Here is a 14,828-nt window from a genome sequence, read left to right as displayed (position 1 = left end):
AGGAGCAGTGCTCGTTCGCGCTCGCCTGTAGAGACTCGTCCTGACGGGAACACGCAGCTGAATCTGTTTGAGGGCGCTGATTGGCTGATTGGCTAAATTGTATGTCACACATTTATATCTTTAACCAGCAATTGGCTAAACTGCTTGATAGCCCCGCCTCTTCTGGGCAGTTTCTCCAGCGCCCCAGAGCTGCTGAGACGTGCACACGCGGAGAGGACGTGCAGGAAAAGCATATATTTACCGCAGATATCATATTTTACACATATTACTGGTGATTCCATGTTTCAAAAACACAATTATTGACAATTTGTATAGTTTATTATTATTATTATTTATTTTATTTGTTATGGCTCAAGGGGGGGGCGGCGCCCTAGCGCCCTCTATTGACCAGCCGCCACTGGTAAAAACATTAAAGTGTGAAACTATGAAGTCATGATTGATTCATCTGAGACCAACAGTCATGTGACTACAAGGAGGAGACACTCTGACTGAACTACAGGAAGTGAACACTGAGAGGAGAGGAGAGAGGAGGAGAGAGGAGAGAGGAGAGAGGAGGAGAGGAGAGGAGGAGAGGAAGAGAGGAGAGGAGAGAGGAAGAGAGGAGGAGAGGAGGAGAGGAGAGAGGAGAGGAGGAGAGGAGAGGAGAGGAGAGAGGAGAGAGAGGAAGAGGAGAGGAGAGGAGAGGGGGGAGAGGAGAGAGGAGAGAGGAAGAGAGGAGGAGAGGAGGAGAGGAGAGAGGAGAGGAGGAGAGGAGAGGAGAGGAGAGAGGAGAGAGAGGAAGAGGAGAGGAGAGGAGAGGGGGGAGAGGAGAGAGGAGAGAGGAGAGAGGAGAGAGGAGAGGAGGAGAGGCTGGAACATGATGTCATCATAACTGTGTTGTTCTGCACTAAAGACATGTTCTAGTTCTCTCTACTTCTACTCATGATGGTTCTGTTTCTATAGAGCAGCAGGACTTTTATTTTGAAGAGAAAAACGAGACCTCAGAGAGAAACATGTGACAAAAAACACCAGAAACTGCTTTGAGTTCAGAGGTCATTCACACACACACACACGCACGCACGCGCACACGCACACGCACAGAGGCCAACACTAACACACATCCATCATGTTTACTGTTGGCTCACTCTTGCTCATTCTGTTGTTACACAGATGCATTCTGGGACAGGCGGTGGGTGTAGCCCCCCCCCCCTGATGATGGAGGCGCCGACAGGACCAGCCAGCCACTTCCTCACTTCCTGTTAGAGGATGCGGCCGTATTGTTACCCAGAGTTCAGCTGATGTCGAAGCTACCGCTAATGAGCCGATAATACCCAGAAGTCTATGAATACACTATGAATACATATTAAAACATGTGTTATGCATCTCTTTATCACTATGTCAGTCCGTCTGATTGTTCTAAATTATGAAGCTGTTTCTGTTTCTGATATTAATTCTTTAAGCTAATTGTTTACAAATACTACGAATTTTTTTTCTTATATTTGTCAGATATTTTTCCACAGTTTTTCAAACATCAAACATCACTATTTAATTTTTTATTTTTTTCCACTCATTTTTTTCAAAAATATTTTACTTATAATTTTCTGATATTTTCCGGAAGTTATTCTACATATTTATCAAAGTATAGAAACAAAAAGAGGAGAAACAAATGTGACAGAAATCAAAGTATTATATTGTTCACATTATATATTTATGTTTTTATTCATATTTGTCTGTATGTGTGTGTGTGTGTGTGTCTGTGTGTGTGAGTGTGTATATGTGTGTGTGTGTCTGTGTGTGTGTGTCTGTGTGTGTCTGTATATGTGTGTATGTGTGTGTGTGTGTCTGTGTGTATCTGTGTGTGTGTATATGTGTGTGTATGTGTGTATGTGTGTGTGTGCGTGTATGTGTGTGTGTGATCATTATCCTGGACATGGCCCCGCAGATGGACCGCATCAACACTCACACAGAGACATTTTAAAGGGAACTGAAGCCAAATAGAGAAGAAGTGAGTCATAAACAAGCAGAGATTACAGAGAAGAAATATGAACATTATGAAATAATAAACAGAGCAGAAACAGAACACATCTGACATCAGTTTGTAGAGTAGCTGCTGTTAACATGTTAACATCCAGCAGTGCAGATGGTGTGTGTGTGTGTGTGTGTGTGAGTCCAGTATTCTCTCTGTTTGCTCTGTTTGGTCTCCACCACCTTTAGAACACTGTCAATGAACAGTGAACAGTGAACACTGTCAGTGAACAGTGAGCAGTGAACAGTGAACAGTGAACAGTGAACACAGTCAGTGAACAGTGAACAATGAACAGTGAACAGTGAACAATGAACAGTGAACACTGTCAGTGAACAGTGAACAGTGAACAGTGAGCAGTGAACACTGAACAGTGAACACAGTCAGTGAACAGTGAACACTGAACAGTGAGCAGTGAACAGTGAACAGTGAACACAGTCAGTGAACAGTGAACAGTGAACAGTGAACACTGAACAGTGAGCAGTGAACAGTGAACAGTGAACACAGTCAGTGAACAGTGAACAGTGAACAGTGAACACTGAACAGTGAGCAGTGAACAGTGAACAGTGAACACAGTCAGTGAACAGTGAACAGTGAACAGTGAGCAGTGAACACTGAACAGTGAACAGTGAACAGTGAACAGTGAACAGTGAACAGTGAACACTGAACAGTGAACACAGTCAGTGAACAGTGAACAGTGAACAGTGAACACTGAACACTGAACAGTGAACACAGTCAGTGAACAGTGAACACTGAACACTGAACAGTGAGCAGTGAACAGTGAACACAGTCAGTGAACAGTGAACAGTGAACAGTGAGCAGTGAACAGTGAACAGTGAACACAGTCAGTGAACAGTGAACAGTGAGCAGTGAACAGTGAACAGTGAACAGTGAACACTGAACAGTGAACACTGAACACTGAACAGTGAACACTGAACAGTGAACACTGAACACTGAACAGTGAACACTGAACAGTGAACACAGTCAGTGAACAGTGAACAGTGAACAGTGAACAGTGAACAGTGAACAGTGAACACTGAACAGTGAACAGTGAACACAGTCAGTGAACAGTGAACAGTGAACAGTGAGCAGTGAACAGTGAACAGTGAACAGTGAACACTGAACACTGAACAGTGAACACAGTCAGTGAACAGTGAACAGTGAACAGTGAACAGTGAACAGTGAACACTGAACAGTGAACACTGAACACTGAACACTGAACAGTGAACACAGTCAGTGAACAGTGAACAGTGAACAGTGAACAGTGAACAGTGAACAATGAACACTGAACAGTGAGCAGTGAACAGTGAACAGTGAACACAGTCAGTGAACAGTGAACAGTGAACACTGAACAGTGAACACTGAACAGTGAGCAGTGAACAGTGAACAGTGAACACAGTCAGTGAACAGTGAACAGTGAACAGTGAACAGTGAACAGTGAACACAGTCAGTGAACAGTGAGCAGTGAACAGTGAACACAGTCAGTGAACAGTGAACAGTGAACACAGTCAGTGAACAGTGAGCAGTGAACAGTGAACACAGTCAGTGAACAGTGAACAGTGAACACAGTCAGTGAACAGTGAGCAGTGAACAGTGAACACAGTCAGTGAACAGTGAACAGTGAACAGTGGGCAGTGAACAGTGAACAGTGAACAGTGAACAGTGAACACTGAACAGTGAACACTGAACACTGAACAGTGAACACAGTCAGTGAACAGTGAACAGTGAACAGTGAACAGTGAACAGTGAACAGTGAACAATGAACACTGAACAGTGAGCAGTGAACACTGAACAGTGAACACAGTCAGTGAACAGTGAACACTGAACACTGAACAGTGAACACTGAACAGTGAGCAGTGAACAGTGAACAGTGAACACAGTCAGTGAACAGTGAACAGTGAACAGTGAACAGTGAACAGTGAACACTGAACAGTGAGCAGTGAACAGTGAACAGTGAACACAGTCAGTGAACAGTGAACAGTAAACAGTGAACAGTGAACAGTGAACAATGAACAGTGAACACTGTCAGTGAACAGTGAACAGTGAACAGTGAACAGTGAACAGTGAACAATGAACAGTGAACACTGTCAGTGAACAGTGAACAGTGAACAGTGAACAGTGAACAGTGAACAATGAACAGTGAACACTGTCAGTGAACAGTGAACAGTGAACAGTGAACTGTTCAGTGTTCACTGCTCAATGCAGATGAAGAAGAAGAGCCAATGACATGAGGTCATGTTTAACCCTAAGAACACATGAATGAGTGAATCATTACACAGCTCTTGGAGACTTTCTGAATGTTATCGGATCAAACTCTCATAATCAAGAGATCTCCATCACCAGGTCTCCACTCCTGTTTCTTTGCAGGTCGATCTTCACAGGAATGAAGGAATTAAAAGAAGACATCTGTGATCAGCTGAGACTACACCAGTATTCTGGGCTTCAGATGCCGAGCTGGGCCAAACAGCAGGTCACACGACGCAGCTGGAGCAGCTTCACATGTCTGGTCTGTGTGTTCTGACAGTTTGGTGTTCTGTTGTCAGACTCAGGAGGGAGGTTCTCTTAGAAGATGCAGCTGTTAGTATTGTGGTGAAAATAAACTGTTATGGCTGAAGTTGTTACGGGGTGTGGTGGAGGACTCAAGTGCAGACAAGACCAGAAGTAGAGTGAAGCAGGTATTTAATGAATGATGAGATCAGAACAGGAAACGTACAGAAACACAACAGGGAATCCACGGACGAGACAAGAGACGAGGGGGGACATCCAGCAGGACGAGGCAGAGCAGGCAGACATGCTGTAAAGCATCCCCTGCTTTATGGTCTGTTTGACTCTAAATGGACCATAATGTACTAAATGAACATCATGCTGTATTGAAGAAGACTTGAAACTAGAGATTGAGACCATAAACTCATGTTTACAATGTTTACTGAGGTAATAAATCAAGAGAGAAGTAGAGTCATTTTCTCATAGACTTCTATACAACCAGAGGAGTCGCCCCCTGGTGGACACTAGAGAGAATGCATATTTAAGACACTTTTCAGAATCAGAGGTTGCCGCCTGGTCCCTGTGTGTGCGTGTGTGTGTGTGTGTGTGTGTGTGTGTGTGTGTGTGTGTGTGTGTGTGTGTGTGTGTGTGTGTGTGTGTAGTCCACTATGACAGACAAAATTAATCTGTTGTCACCATAACATCAACAACAATCACTGTTTTCTTTTGACCCAGTCGAATGACATCATGTGCAGGACACACCCATCATCACATCTACCTGGGACCAGGTGAGTCACGACTCCTCCACACACACACACACACACACACACACACACACACACACACACACACACACACATGAAATCACAGGAAGAGACAGTGGATTGAAAGTTACTTACAGACTCTGAAGCCCGGTCCGTGGGAGCTGTCTCTCCTTCCTCCTCCTCCTCCTCCTGCTCCTCCCTCACTGCTGCTGTACAGTGTGGTCACGTTGCCTCTCTCGCAGTAGTTCACACATCGGTCCTGGCTGCAGCGCACCTTGCAGACGGTGGGCGTGAACATCACCTGGACCCTCTCCACGCCGCCGCCGCCGCCCGACACCGTCTGTCCATCAGCTGGAAGAGGAGAGACGAAGACGATGAGGACGGACGACAGAAAGCAGCAGAGTCGAGGCTGCAGCATGTCGAGCATTGCAGTCAGAGTTTCTGAGCGAGTTGCATCGTCCCAAACCTCCCCTCTCTCTCTCTCTCTCTCTCTCTCTCTCACTGGCTGCCTCTCTCTCTCTCTCTCTCTCTCTCTGGAAACGCAGGAAAAAAGGGAGGGAAGGAAGGAAAAGACCAGACGCTTCCCCTCTCTCGCTCCGCACTCTTGTTTTTCACTAAACACTGTTTAGTGTGTGTGTGTGTGAGCAGAGAGTGAGGGAGGTAGAGAGGTAATTGAAAGCAGTGTGCAGGACTGGGCTCGGCTCCAAACTAAATGTTTAGCAGGGATCTGGTCCATCGGTCCACACTGAGAGAGAGATAGAGTATGTGAAGCTCTCTCTCTCGCCTTACTTTCTACTATTGTTTTTCTTATTGGCCTGTTTTCTGGGTTTGAGCAGAGAGCTTCTTCTTCTTCTGCTTCTTCTTCTTCTGCTGTTTCATAACAGAACAGTAGAGGATGTCAGGCTGATGATGCAACCCTGGTTTGGGTTTCAAGGGGCCGACGTTCACAAAACATCTTGAAGCAAAAAAGCTCCTGACTGCAGACGTTTAGACCTGAACCGGTCTAACTTTAAACCCTGAACCGGTCTAACTTTAAACCCTGAACCGGTCTAACTTTAAACCCTTAACCGGTCTAACTTTAAACCCTGAACCGGTCTAACTTTAAACCCTGAACCGGTCTAACTTTAAACCCTGAACCGGTCTAACTTTAAACCCTGAACCGGTCTAACTCTAAACCCTGAACCGGTTTAACTTTAAACCCTTAACCGGTCTAACTCTAAACCCTGAACTGGTCTAACTTTAAACCCTGAACCGGTCTAACTTTAAACCCTGAACCGGTCTTACTCAAAACCCTGAACCGGTTTAACTTTAAACCCTTAACCGGTCTAACTCTAAACCCTGAACTGGTCTAACTTTAAACCCTGAACCGGTCTAACTTTAAACCCTGAACCGGTCTAACTTTAAACCCTGAACCGGTCTAACTTTAAACCCTGAACCGGTCTAACTTTAAACCCTGAACCGGTCTAACTTTAAACCCTTAACCGGTCTAACTTTAAACCCTGAACCGGTCTAACTTTAAACCCTGAACCGGTCTAACTTTAAACCCTGAACCGGTCTAACTTTAAACCCTGAACCGGTCTAACTCTAAACCCTGAACCGGTTTAACTTTAAACCCTTAACCGGTCTAACTCTAAACCCTGAACTGGTCTAACTTTAAACCCTGAACCGGTCTAACTTTAAACCCTGAACCGGTCTTACTCAAAACCCTGAACCGGTTTAACTTTAAACCCTTAACCGGTCTAACTCTAAACCCTGAACTGGTCTAACTTTAAACCCTGAACCGGTCTAACTTTAAAACCTGAACCGGTCTAACTTTAAACCCTGAACCGGTCTAACTTTAAACCCTGAACCGGTCTAACTTTAAACCCTGAACCGGTCTAACTTTAAACCCTGAACCGGTCTAACTTTAAACCCTGAACAGGTCTAACTTTAAACCCTGAACCGGTTTAACTTTAAACCCTTAACCGGTCTAACTCTAAACCCTGAACTGGTCTAACTTTAAACCCTGAACCGGTCTAACTTTAAACCCTGAACCGGTTTAACTTTAAACCCTTAACCGGTCTAACTCTAAACCCTGAACTGGTCTAACTTTAAACCCTGAACCGGTCTAACTTTAAACCCTGAACCGGTCTAACTTTAAACCCTGAACCGGTCTAACTTTAAACCCTGAACCGGTCTAACTTTAAACCCTGAACCGGTCTAACTCTAAACCCTGAACTGGTCTAACTTTAAACCCTGAACCGGTCTAACTTTAAACCCTGAACCGGTCTAACTTTAAACCCTGAACCGGTCTAACTTTAAACCCTGAACAGGTCTAACTTTAAACCCTGAACCGGTCTAACTTTAAACCCTGAACCGGTCTAACTCTAAACCCTGAACCGGTTTAACTTTAAACCCTGAACAGGTCTAACTTTAAACCCTGAACCGGTCTAACTTTAAACCCTGAACCGGTCTAACTCTAAACCCTGAACCGGTTTAACTTTAAACCCTTAACCGGTCTAACTCTAAACCCTGAACTGGTCTAACTTTAAACCCTGAACTGGTCTAACTTTAAACCCTGAACCGGTCTAACTTTAAACCCTGAACCGGTCTAACTTTAAACCCTGAACAGGTCTAACTTTAAACCCTGAACCGGTCTAACTTTAAACCCTGAACCGGTCTAACTCTAAACCCTGAACCGGTTTAACTTTAAACCCTTAACCGGTCTAACTCTAAACCCTCAACTGGTCTAACTTTAAACCCTGAACCGGTCTAACTTTAAACCCTGAACCGGTCTAACTTTAAACCCTGAACCGGTCTAACTTTAAACCCTTAACCGGTCTAACTCTAAACCCTGAACTGGTCTAACTTTAAACCCTGAACCGGTCTAACTTTAAACCCTGAACCGGTCTAACTTTAAACCCTGAACCGGTCTAACTTTAAACCCTTAACCGGTCTAACTCTAAACCCTGAACTGGTCTAACTTTAAACCCTGAACCGGTCTAACTTTAAACCCTGAACCGGTCTAACTTTAAACCCTGAACCGGTCTAACTTTAAACCCTGAACAGGTCTAACTTTAAACCCTGAACCGGTCTAACTTTAAACCCTGAACCGGTCTAACTCTAAACCCTGAACCGGTTTAACTTTAAACCCTTAACTGGTCTAACTCTAAACCCTGAACTGGTCTAACTTTAAACCCTGAACCGGTCTAACTTTAAACCCTGAACCGGTCTAACTTTAAACCCTGAACCGGTCTAACTCTAAACCCTGAACCGGTCTAACTTTAAACCCTGAACCGGTCTAACTTTAAACCCTTAACCGGTCTAACTTTAAACCCTGAACCGGTCTAACTTTAAACCCTGAACCGGTCTAACTTTAAACCCTGAACCGGTCTAACTTTAAACCCTGAACCGGTCTAACTCTAAACCCTGAACCGGTTTAACTTTAAACCCTAAACCGGTCTAACTCTAAACCCTGAACTGGTCTAACTTTAAACCCTGAACCGGTCTAACTTTAAACCCTGAACCGGTCTTACTCAAAACCCTGAACCGGTTTAACTTTAAACCCTTAACCGGTCTAACTCTAAACCCTGAACTGGTCTAACTTTAAACCCTGAACCGGTCTAACTTTAAACCCTGAACCGGTCTAACTTTAAACCCTGAACCGGTCTAACTTTAAACCCTGAACCGGTCTAACTTTAAACCCTGAACAGGTCTAACTTTAAACCCTGAACCGGTTTAACTTTAAACCCTTAACCGGTCTAACTCTAAACCCTGAACTGGTCTAACTTTAAACCCTGAACCGGTCTAACTTTAAACCCTGAACAGGTCTAACTTTAAACCCTGAACCGGTCTAACTTTAAACCCTGAACCGGTCTAACTCTAAACCCTGAACCGGTTTAACTTTAAACCCTGAACAGGTCTAACTTTAAACCCTGAACCGGTCTAACTTTAAACCCTGAACCGGTCTAACTCTAAACCCTGAACTGGTCTAACTTTAAACCCTGAACCGGTCTAACTTTAAACCCTGAACCGGTCTAACTTTAAACCCTGAACCGGTCTAACTTTAAACCCTGAACAGGTCTAACTTTAAACCCTGAACCGGTCTAACTTTAAACCCTGAACCGGTCTAACTCTAAACCCTGAACCGGTTTAACTTTAAACCCTTAACCGGTCTAACTCTAAACCCTGAACTGGTCTAACTTTAAACCCTGAACCGGTCTAACTTTAAACCCTGAACCGGTCTAACTTTAAACCCTGAACCGGTCTAACTTTAAACCCTTAACCGGTCTAACTCTAAACCCTGAACTGGTCTAACTTTAAACCCTGAACCGGTCTAACTTTAAACCCTGAACCGGTCTAACTTTAAACCCTGAACCGGTCTAACTTTAAACCCTGAACAGGTCTAACTTTAAACCCTGAACCGGTCTAACTTTAAACCCTGAACCGGTCTAACTCTAAACCCTGAACCGGTTTAACTTTAAACCCTTAACCGGTCTAACTCTAAACCCTGAACTGGTCTAACTTTAAACCCTGAACCGGTCTAACTTTAAACCCTGAACCGGTCTAACTTTAAACCCTTAACCGGTCTAACTTTAAACCCTGAACCGGTCTAACTTTAAACCCTGAACTGGTCTAACTTTAAACCCTGAACCGGTCTAACTCTAAACCCTGAACTGGTCTAACTTTAAACCCTGAACCGGTCTAACTTTAAACCCTGAACCGGTCTAACTCTAAACCCTTAACCGGTCTAACTCTAAACCCTGAACCGGTCTAACTTTAAACCCTGAACTGGTCTAACTTTAAACCCTGAACCGGTCTAACTTTAAACCCTTAACCGGTCTAACTGACTCCACATCTTATGAACCAGCTCAGTGAAAGTGTTTCATTTCTATTCAAACCACATTTATTCTTCTAGTTTAGATTTCAACCTGAGGCTCGGGTCCCTTCAGGGGGACGCCAAAGATCAATCTGATGATAAACTATTTAAAAAGATATAGACCAGTATTATATTTATATTATTATATTATTATATTTATATTATTATATTTATATGAAATTAGAAAAGTAAAATCACTTTATTCATGTTGACCAAACTGACGAGTTATATTCATTATTTAATGCGCTGAGTCACTTTATTCTAATTAAGGATTTGTAGTTATTTTAAAGTGGAGCTTAAATTAAAGACGTTTGTGAACCGCTGGTTTAGAAGATATGATTTAAAGTTTGTTGCATATTTATCCTCGTTATCATCAACATCAGAGTTTTGGTTGATTTTGTAAACACAATAAAATATTAATGTCATGAAATCTGAATGAAAGAGGGAGAAACGTTTGCTGCCTTCAGTGTGTTTCATTGAGTGATTTTAAACTGAACGTTGTTCACAAAGTTCATCAGAATAATAATAAATAAGAATCATCAGCTCTGATCTCTTTCCTCTGGTGTGTTGTGATGACGGCTCAGTCGTCACTGTTATCATTATTGATGCAAAGTGTAAAGTCATGAGAAGTAACATTATACCTGCAATTATTACTCATAATAAGAAATAAACTTTACTGAAACATTTCCTGAGTGATGGAAGACCCTCCCCCACCCAGACCCTCCTCGGGGCCCCAGCCCCGCAGAGGGCCGCAGTGTTGAGGTGAAATAGAGAGGCCGGTTGTTTCTGCTGCTGTTTGCCTATGAGCTCATGTCCTGACACACACACACACACACACACACACACACACACACACACACACACACACACACACACACACACACACACACACACACACACACACACACACACACACACACACACACACACACACACACACACACACACACACAGTGTGAAGCCTGAACCAGTGGAGCTGTGGGGCGCAATGCTGCTTGAAAACTTCTTTAAAGAGCGAAACTGTCCCATAATATGAGCGCTGAAGATGTTGTGGACGAGGACACGTTGAGGATCTTCAGCCGGAGGAGAAACTCCAGAACCGGACCTTTAGTTGAAAGTGATGAACGTCAGCGAGGGACGTTTCTAACTCTTTGAATTAAAGATGTATTTGAACCAAACCAGAGCTGCTGATGGTGGAAACAGTTTGACTTGATTTAGTGTGTTCTACGATGATTTAACGAGATGGTTACGTTTAGAAGGTGGATGGTCGTATTTCATTTAAGACTATTTCCTGAAGCTCACACTCTGTAACAAACATTCCAGCTCCATTAAATCACACAGAGCCTGTTTTCATAACAGCGTCTGGCTGCAGAGCTCTCAGCTGCACACGTCTTATCTGCCTGAATAATGAGCGTGTGTTGTGTTACGTGTGTTAAACACACTCGCGTTAGCTTGTCCAAACACGAGGCAGCTTGATTACAACGTCTGCTCTGGTATCTGTGATGTTACACACAGTGAACACACACACACCGTCTCACTGAGGGTTGGGCATGGAGGACATGTTTAACATGTCGTTAAATAATAACACAATTAATACTTAATAAAAAACTGAATTGTTTAGATCTTGAATCTATTTTCTGTTCCTGGCAGGAATGGGTTCACCAGGCTAAAAACAGAGCTAACACGCTAACACGCTAACCCCATGGACGTGTTTGTTTGTTTGTTTTTAAAGCTTGTGTTGTGACTAAACTTCACAATCAAAGTCTAATAAAGGACGAAATTGTGACAAAATTATGAAACTGAACAAAAGTGTTTGGCCGTCACCATCTTGTTTTTTTATCAACCAGTGAACAGGAAGTGACCATACATGGACTGAGGAGGAGTGACGTAGAGACGCCGTATACGTCTCTGGTAGAGACCTGTCAATCAGTGTGTAGCCCCGCCCTAAAGCATCCCCTGCTTTATGGTCTGTTTGACCCTAAATGGACCATAATGTACTAAATGAACATCATGCTGTATTGAAGAAGACTTGAAACTAGAGATTGAGACCATAAACTCATGTTTACAATGTTTACTGAGGTAATAAATCAAGAGAGAAGTAGAGTCATTTTCTCATAGACTTCTATACAACCAGAGGAGTCGCCCCCTGGTGGTCACTAGAGAGAATGCAGCTTTAATACATGAAACTTTGACTTAACTTAAAGAACCGGAGGTTTTCTTGCGCTCCACCGGTGCAACACACCGTTTTTGCCCGACTTGCTATAACTGTGTGTGTGTTATAACAGCGTGTTATAACTGTGTGTGTTATAACAGTGTGTGTGTGTTATAACAGTGTGTTATAACAGTGTGTGTGTGTTATAACAGTGTGTGTTATAACTGTGTGTGTTTGTTATAACAGTGTGTGTTATAACTGTGTGTGTGTGTGTTATAACTGACCTGTAGCAGCGGTGGTGTAGATGGTGTACTGGCCCTTCTGAGTGTAGAAAGTCTTCACGCTGGTTTTTCCTGAGGGCGAAGATGAGGAGTTAGGAGACGAGGTCACAGTCAGAACTTTCTTCCTCTCCTTCTCGATGTGCTTCATCAGCAGGGCGGCCATCTTGTCTGCTCTTCCTCCCCGTGACAGAGTCTTCCTCAGCAGCACGGCCTGGGCCTCCCTCAGACTGTTGGATACACAGATACAAAAGATTTACACATAAATACACCATGAATACACAAAATATACACAAATACACCATGAATACACAAAATATACACATAAATACACCATGTACATGGTAGTGAAACTCAAACCCGACTGAACCCAATATACATCTATATATATATACATACATATATATATATATATATGTGTATATATATAAATATATATAATATATATAAATTATGTGTATTAATTGTTCATCAGAGTGACGGCAGAAAGAAGCTGTTCCTGTGTCTGGTGGTTCTGGCGTACAGAGCTCTGTAGCTCCCTCCAGAGGGGAGGAGGTGAACAGCTTGTGTCCAGGGTGTGAAGGGTCTGCAGTGATCTTTCCTGAGGCCACGTCCACATCACTCCGTTTCTATTTTAAACTCGTATGCTCTGCTACGTCCACACTGAGCGTCCACACTACGCTGAGTTCTCGAGCACCGTAAACGGATACGTTTGAAAACTCCGGGTTGTGTTTTCATGTGGACGGTTGAAAACGGATACATTTAGAAACAATGACGCCCACACCCGCGTTCACTACTTGATTGGTTGTTAGCAGTCATGACGTGTCCTTCCCTGATTCGTCACACTCATATCACGTGACCCGTACCCGGAAGATCACAAACAACAACATTGATTACCGATCGACTACCAGGTTAACTCAACATGGACAACTGATTACAGGCGTTACTGACCTTGTTGTCTTTACCAGCAGCTGTTGTTCAGTTAAAGTCTGCTTTATTACGGAGGAAGCAGCTGTTAGTGGAGCGATTAGCGAGCGGCGTGACCAGCGGTTATCAGACCTACAGAGCGGACGTCTGAACTCACGGTTAGCGGCTTTAGGGAGGTGACGGACACAAAACGGAGGACTTTCCTTTTCTTATTAATGCTTATTTTGTTCTGCACAACTATTGTGAAGTCTGCAGATAAAATGTAAAAGGAACAAAAGCAGTAAATGCTCTCCAGTAGGACAGAAACTTCAGACACCAGCAGAGCTACGAGTGAGAACAGACAACAATGAAACCAAGGGAACGAGGGAGAGACGTGTGTTGACCACATTTATGGATCATAATCTAGTAAACCTTTATGTGTCAGTGTTGATTTAAAGTGAATTTGACGTGAGAGAGAGAAAGAGAGACCTGCAGCGCTGTAACTAACGTTACGTCTGAAAAATAAAACTTTACACGAAATGTTTGTTTGAGTTCATAGAGGAAGATCTTAGAGAAGATCTTAAGTATCAAACACGACCTTTCATTATTAAAGACTACTTTATTACTCTGTCGTATTTTTGTTAACTAATATATACGGTTTAAAGGTAGAGTTTTGGATTTTCTTTTGTTTGTGTTAGGATCCCGGTCTGACCTAGTGTGTGCTCCTCTGTTTTTTCCCCTGTCAGTTTTGTTATTTGTAGGCCATGTGCTTATGTTTTGTTTTTGTGTCAGCCTACAGTTTCCACCCCCGAGTTCCTTCTCCAACCACGCCCCTCTCCCCAGGCTCAGCTGTGGGGAATTCCAGTGATCATCTCCGACGGACTTAAATACCCCAGCTGTCCTCCGGCGCGTTGTCAGTCCGTCTGGTTACCAGTCTGGTTCTAGTCCACGTGAGTTTGAACAGTGTTTTCGGTGAAGAGTTATTCCTAACCTTTCTGGCTTTCTGCAGCACTCCTGCCACGCAGAGTCGATCCCCGGGTATTCACCTGTGCGCAGAGGCCGACCCGCGTAGTACCACGGAGTTCACCAGTCGGCGTCCTTTGTTTCCTTCCCGGACCGTTTCCAGCCGTGAGTTCGGTGGAGCTTCCCTCCCGACTCAGGGAGAACGAGGGAGAGGCTTTGGCCACTGGACACGGTGCAGTAGTTTATTTGTTTATTGCTTTCTGTTTAAATCTGCTTCTATATATAATAAAGCCTTGGATGGATTCATCTGCTGTGTGAGGGTGCGTTTGGGTCCATCTACTACACCACCACATAACAGTTTGGACCTCATGTTTGATTATTTTTTTAAGCAACCAATCTACTTCCTGTTTACATCAGCAAC

The 14,828-nt window shown here is 43.6% G+C and overlaps 1 protein-coding gene across 1 annotated transcript in view; it reads right to left on the bottom strand.

Annotated features, from left to right (window-relative positions):
• Nucleotides 1-14,828, bottom strand: part of LOC142939569 (latent-transforming growth factor beta-binding protein 4-like) — a 78,615-nt gene that overhangs the window by 46,967 nt on the left and 16,820 nt on the right. Inside the window, exons 6-7 of the mRNA XM_076082774.1 lie at nt 12,545-12,768; nt 5,386-5,601 (exon numbers count right to left, since the gene is read on the bottom strand). Of these exons, the coding sequence (XP_075938889.1) occupies nt 5,386-5,601; nt 12,545-12,768 (440 nt within the window). The remainder of the gene's footprint in view (nt 1-5,385; nt 5,602-12,544; nt 12,769-14,828) is intronic.

Source organism: Anarhichas minor, unplaced genomic scaffold (assembly GCF_050575085.1).
Source record: "Anarhichas minor isolate MPS153535 unplaced genomic scaffold, ASM5057508v1 ptg000102l, whole genome shotgun sequence".
Classification (NCBI taxonomy): Eukaryota; Metazoa; Chordata; class Actinopteri; order Perciformes; family Anarhichadidae; genus Anarhichas; species Anarhichas minor.
The sequence above is the reverse complement of the archived record's forward strand: the minus strand, read 5'-3'. Positions and strand labels throughout refer to the sequence as shown.